General features: G+C 40.0%; 1 protein-coding gene across 1 annotated transcript; it reads left to right on the forward strand.

Annotated features, from left to right (window-relative positions):
* The first annotated feature begins 104 nt into the window (after positions 1–104).
* On the forward strand, positions 105–4,504 carry enoph1 (enolase-phosphatase 1). Its single transcript, XM_083893612.1, has 6 exons — positions 105–409; positions 1,461–1,562; positions 1,653–1,855; positions 2,319–2,451; positions 2,584–2,707; positions 3,692–4,504. Exons 1-6 carry the CDS (start codon positions 326–328, stop codon positions 3,829–3,831), a joined length of 786 nt encoding a protein of 261 aa, XP_083749738.1. The 5' UTR covers positions 105–325; the 3' UTR covers positions 3,832–4,504.
* Positions 4,505–6,026: the final 1,522 nt, after the last annotated feature.

Consider the following 6,026-nt stretch of genomic DNA (forward strand, 5'->3'; position numbering starts at 1 on the left):
ACAGGAAACCTGAAATACAGTTGATCTAAAGTGTGAGTGGCGCCCCCCTCCGAGCTGGAGGATGAACTGCAGAAGCGACAACTGAACATGTGGGCTACACAACACAGTGTTACAAACACGTCAGAGTTCCAGGTGATGGCAAAGACAGGTAAATAGTGGCGAACGACCAACTGGGTGCCGCACTTGTTTCTTCCCCCGAGGTCCTCTCTTTACTCCACCTGCTCGGTTCTGCTGGAGACCCAGAACCGGTGACTGGCTTTGTCACCGCGCCGCTGCTATTTCAGCTAACGTCGGCTAGCCAACCAGCTGCTGCAGGCTTCTAAACATGGCCACTGTTCCCATTCCTGCTGGAACCAGTGCAGTCTTACTGGACATTGAAGGCACCACCACGCCAATTACGTTTGTAAAGGTACGTTATTATAGCCTGCGTTGGTTTTTATTTCGTATTACATGTGTAATGACTTAATAAGCTAACTGTGATGTAGCTAACGTTACCACAGCCATGCTAATAGGCGGCTGTCATCGGCTAATAAAGCGAAGCAAGTCAACGCTGTGTGATTGTTGTGGACTCGAGCCTAAGGTTCAGCGTTTCTCTTTCTGTTTGTAAATATTACATTTTCTTCATAAAAAAACAAAAAACTAACAAAATGAAAGCAGCTCGTTTCATTTGTTAATCTGATATATCTGCATTTCTGCTTCAATGTTAAATACGAACACTGACTTTAGTATTAGCAACATGCAAAAACATATGAATGTAACACTCATTTGAAGAATGCATGGTCGAAAATGAATATTAAATGTTCGCCTTCACCAAACAACGGAGAAAAATGTAATAATAAAACAAAACACACGTTTTATAACACGTTTTTGTTACTCTTAATTTTTGTCTACCACATCAAAGACATTTCATCAATGTCTTTTGTGTGGATTAAAAGGCAGAAAAAGCTTTATATTTGTGCTTGAAATGTGTGTAAAATTAGTATTTGGATAATAAATATTAGCCACTAAATTTATCCCAGAATTTTTGATCATACTGTCATACAAGGGGCTCCTCTAATCGTTCTAACAATGTCATGTTTTGCTGCAATCGACTGCGTATATCAGTTGTATTTTAGTAATAATGTTGGGCCTCCTACTTGGAAATAACTTGTCAACATGCTAGTCACAGTTATGGGTGTGGGAAGTCACTGTCGGAGAGTGAATTTCTTCAACTGCACCTTTCAACCGGTTCTCCAAGCGCAGACTGTTTTGAAATGCAAATGAAAGAGCTGATTGTTCTATATAATGCACGATTGTGTCAAATGTTCATTATCAGTTTGTGTTGAAATTCCTTTTCAACGTGCCATTTTCCATATAAGATAACAAGATATGTTATTATATTAGTCATCGTCTCTATTGTTTGTTTATGAATGAAACAGTATATGTTGTGACTCCTGAGGCTCTCACTTTGTCATTGTTAGGATATCTTATTTCCATACATCAGGGAGCATCTTGAGGATCACCTGTCTACTCACTGGGAAGAAGATGAGTGCAAACAAGATGTTCATCTCCTTAAGAAACAGGTAGTTGTTGTTATGCTGCGATACGACGGTTTTTAATTTCCTCCGTCTTCATAAATGTCTGCTTAACCAAACGCGTGAATGTCACGACAGATCGAGGAGGACATGAAACAGAACCGAGCGTGTCCCATCCACGCTGTGGACCAGACGGTTCACACGGACGAGGAAAAGGCCATCAGAGAAGTGGTGGATAACGTCCTGTGGCAGATGGCAGCCGACAGGAAGTCAACAGCGCTCAAACAGCTCCAAGGTCACATGTGGCGGTCAGCGTATTCTTCGGGGAGAATCAAAGGCGAGTAAGTACACTGCTTATTTCCTTATTCCAGAATTCACACCATGTATGGAAGGTCTGTCAATATGATCACGACTATCACTCCAGACTCTATTACCTGCTTTATGCATTATTATTGAATTAGGAAGTGACCAATTGGAAATTATGTTAATTCAGATCTTGGGATACTTGTGACTAGTGTGTGAGTGTGTGTACACAAAACTTACAAATCATCAACAGAATTAATGGTCACTTTTCACCAGTTTTCTGAGTCGTATCCTATTAAATCCCTTAAATGTAATTTTTGATGAATTGTCAAAGATGAAAGCTAACTGTTTTTGAAAATGTGGGATTTGATCCTTTCCTTTGTTCACACTTGCTCATTTTGGCCTTTTGTGGAGGGTTCAACCGTTATGCATGTAATATTTTGGACAATTTTATTAAAAATACAAGGCTGTTTCCTTTAACATTGGGCTTGTTGCCAACAGGATTTATCAGGACGTGATCCCGTCCATTAAAAGATGGAGATCTCAGGGTCTTAAAGTGTACATTTATTCCTCTGGAAGTGTGGAGGCACAGAAACTTCTGTTTGGGTACTCTGTGGAAGGAGATGTCTTAGAGGTAAGTAGAAGGTGTTTGTTTCACTTACTAAAGAAAATAATTATCTGGTAAAAGGCTGTTCATGTTACACGTGCACAGTGTATACTGTATATGTTGCGGCTGATGAGGTTTTGTTGTCTGTAATCTTTGCAGTTATTCGATGGTCACTTTGACACCAGTATAGGCCTTAAAGTGGAAGGAAAAAGCTACGAGAGAATCACAGAGAGAATTGGCTGTCGACCGGGGGAAATAATGTTCCTGACAGACGTCACTCGAGGTATGTTGACGGGTTGTGTTTAGTTAAGGTTTACACGGCAGTTCTGAACACATGGTCTCCTCTTTAAACGGAAACGACTGTGAATCACAGCACTAGATCAACGAAATCGAGACATATGGTCTAGCTCATATAGGCATCCCATTTTCTGCAGGAGGCCCAGCAACAGCAGTAGGTCTGTTTAACACCAAAGCCCTTTTCCACCTATGGTCCTAGGCCTCGTCCCATTTCTCCCCCTTAAAATTTCCACTTGGTTTGGAGGGCCCTCAACCATAAATTCCCCTCATTGAGGAAAGTGGCTTCCCTATGGAATTGGGACACCACTATATGCATATTAGCGTAGTGAACGTAACCAACCTGCTAACCTAAGTCACATGTTGACAATTCTACTGGTGGAGCGTGCTACTATTTTTATTCTGGAAAAATGCCAGCGGATCCAGCTGTTGGGTTGGCTGTGTTTGTTTTTCTTCGTCCTCGTAAACCCTATATCACTAGTAATACCCTGAACACAAGTTCAGGGTATTCGTGTTAAAGTGAACGCCGCTACACACATCCAAAACACTGACAAAACTACCCAGATGTAGCAGAGCTAGCTAGCGGCTATTTGCCGAGTGCTTCGAGAGAGTATGCACTCGGCAAATAGCCGCCAGCTAGCTAGTTAGCTCGCTGCTTTCATAAATCGTCGTGTTCAAAGCTCAACTGTCCTTTGGATGTATATCAAACCAACATATTCCAACACATTTTGACATTGTAACGTGCTTATTTACGAAAATATATTACAATGCAATTGTTCCTCAGCACATGTGGCTGCCATCTTTGTTAAAAAAAAGCTCACTACATTTTGAGGGTTGATTATAAGGGCAAAATTGCACTACCACTTGCTCCACCCCTACACGAGAACATGCAAAATTTAGGGTTGAGGAGGTATTGGGACGGGGCCTTAATAAAGATTTTTAAGCCATCTAACCCATCATTTTGTGGTTGCAGAGGCTAAAGCAGCTGAAGAAGCTGGGATGAACGTGTTGGTGGTGGTCAGGCCTGGAAACATGGAGCTGACAGACGAGGAGCGGGCCCAGTATCACCTCATCACATCATTCAACCAGCTGGAAGTGACTGGACGAGCTTAACGCAGAAGAAGAGAAGACCTCTGACCTTTTCCTTCTCTTCTTTAGCTCCACCCGTCCTCCTTTAACCCCTGAGTATCGCCCTTTTTTACATCTGATTATTTTTGTTTAGCTCTATTTAAAGGTCCACGGGAGTAGAGGATGCTGTTTTGGCTAACATCAGTGACCGGCAGCACCAGTTATGTTTATCTTTCCAATTCTTTTATGACAATTTCTTCTGTGGAAAAGTATACGGACATATAACTGAAATGGAAAATGGCTCTTATTGGATTTTCTTTTTGTCGCCTGGGTGGAGGATAGAGAAGCTGTAGATATGACGTGTGAGGTTACCCTACCTTTTTACCTTTTTAGATGAACCATGTGTGATTGACAGTCCTAAGCCTCATCAGTGTTAAATGTTCCAACCGTTTGTTTGTGCAGTCTATGCCTCGTCTGCGTTTTTGTATCCGTTTCCCCCACTCTTTTCCGCCGTCTACATTTACACGTGTTGCAGTGGTTAAACTATAATGTTATAGAAAGTAGAACCACAGTGTAGTTGCACTGAGCTGAAAAAAGTCTTCATTTCGAACTGTTTGTATCTTGAATTAGTCCTTTCACAGGTGAATGGTGTCAATTTAAACGTGCCATCCTCGTGGGTCTTGTGTAACGGGGGTCACTCTCTGGAAAGTTCCCTTAAAACGGCAAAGTCTATAACTTAATGTGTGAAACATAGTTGGTATTATTCAGGAAAAGTTTGCTTCCAATAAAACATGCCTTGTGTCACACGGAAGTCCTCCTCATTGAGCCCTAATGTTCAAGATACAGACATTAACAACATTTAAACAGCACCACAATCAGCATACCTGTAAGCAATAAGTGGATGAAAGTAGTGATAGTGAGCCATATCAATAGGAATCTATGGAACTGTTTTGTTGAGGCAAGAACGCCACCTACTGGCAAAATTTCAACATTTCTCTAATGGACTTTGACCTCAAAGGTCACTTGCAAGTCAAATTCCAGTATTATCTGCTGTTAAAAAACAACTTGTACACACATAGTAATACTAGTACATCATCATTTCTACATTACACAAATTAAATGAAAACATTAAAAGTGCAAATCTAAACAAATACAGTATATTTTTCTTTAATTTAACCCACAGTGTCGTATCGCTCAATGTTAGCTGAGATAGGCACAGCACCCCCAGCGACCCTCTGGTGGAGGATAAAGCGGTAGATAATGGATGGATGGATGGACGGATGTCCACACGGCATGGATCTGTGCCACAGGTGCACCCGAGGTAATTTGCCATGGGAATAATACACAACTCCTTATATGGACATCCTGGGGGTGTGTGTTTATAGGTCACATATTTAGGCTTTAAAAATGCAGGATTTTTTTTCGTCGTCTTATGTGTTGTTGAGTCAAAGTTATGATTTATTTTATGATCACATTTTTATTAGTAATATAAAGCAGCAATAATTGTTATAAAATAGAGTGTTTTTCTTTTCTTCTCAGAATTCATGAATTCAATCCAATACTTTTTGCTCAGGTGTGTTTATATAGTTGGTGAGAATTCATAATATTGTTTTATCATTATTATTATTCCTAGTGAGTCATAGAGATATTGAGAGTTTTTGTATGGCTTATCATACACAAAAAGCAGATTCATAAAAAAAAAAAAAAATTAATAATCATAGGGACAGAATATAAAGAAATCAATACAAATGTAAAACATTACAATCATAAGAAAATGTCCAAAAAAAAGTATTGTGTCAAAAAAGAAGCCTATATAGTTAAAATGGGTAAATGGCGCAAACATAAATAATAGTAATAATAATAATAATAATTCCAGAAGAAAAATATGATTAAAATATAAATGATAAGATGAATACAACACATTTGAAAAAGAAAATCTTAATTGTATCCAAAAATGTCAAAAGGAATGACCAATGTTTGAAAAGCACAAACGTTTACAGAAGACTTCTTTCCACTTCAGCTGCTTTGTTTATATATGGAAGGTAGACAATGGACAAATGTTTGGACCAATCAGAAACACTGAGACAGGTGACGGATGTCACAGAGCAGCTGATTGGTTGAGGCCGGGTGGAAGCAGACAGGGGCGTGGCAGCGGCGGAACCACTTCCCTTCGTTCCGTAAAAGTTCGTCACAGTTGTTTTTAAGGACTCGTTGACCCGCAGAGAAACGACGATATGCCG

This window comes from Microchirus variegatus, assembly GCF_963457635.1.
Source record: "Microchirus variegatus genome assembly, chromosome: 1".
In the NCBI taxonomy this organism is placed as follows: Eukaryota; Metazoa; Chordata; class Actinopteri; order Pleuronectiformes; family Soleidae; genus Microchirus; species Microchirus variegatus.

Coding starts and splice junctions, on each gene's coding strand:
- enoph1 (XM_083893612.1), top strand. CDS start 326: ATGGCCACTGTTCCCATTCCTGCTGGAACCAGTGCAGTCTTACTGGAC. Junction 410..1,460: donor CGCCAATTACGTTTGTAAAG/GTACGTTATTAT, acceptor TGTCATTGTTAG/GATATCTTATTTCCATACAT. Junction 1,856..2,318: donor TCGGGGAGAATCAAAGGCGA/GTAAGTACACTG, acceptor TGTTGCCAACAG/GATTTATCAGGACGTGATCC.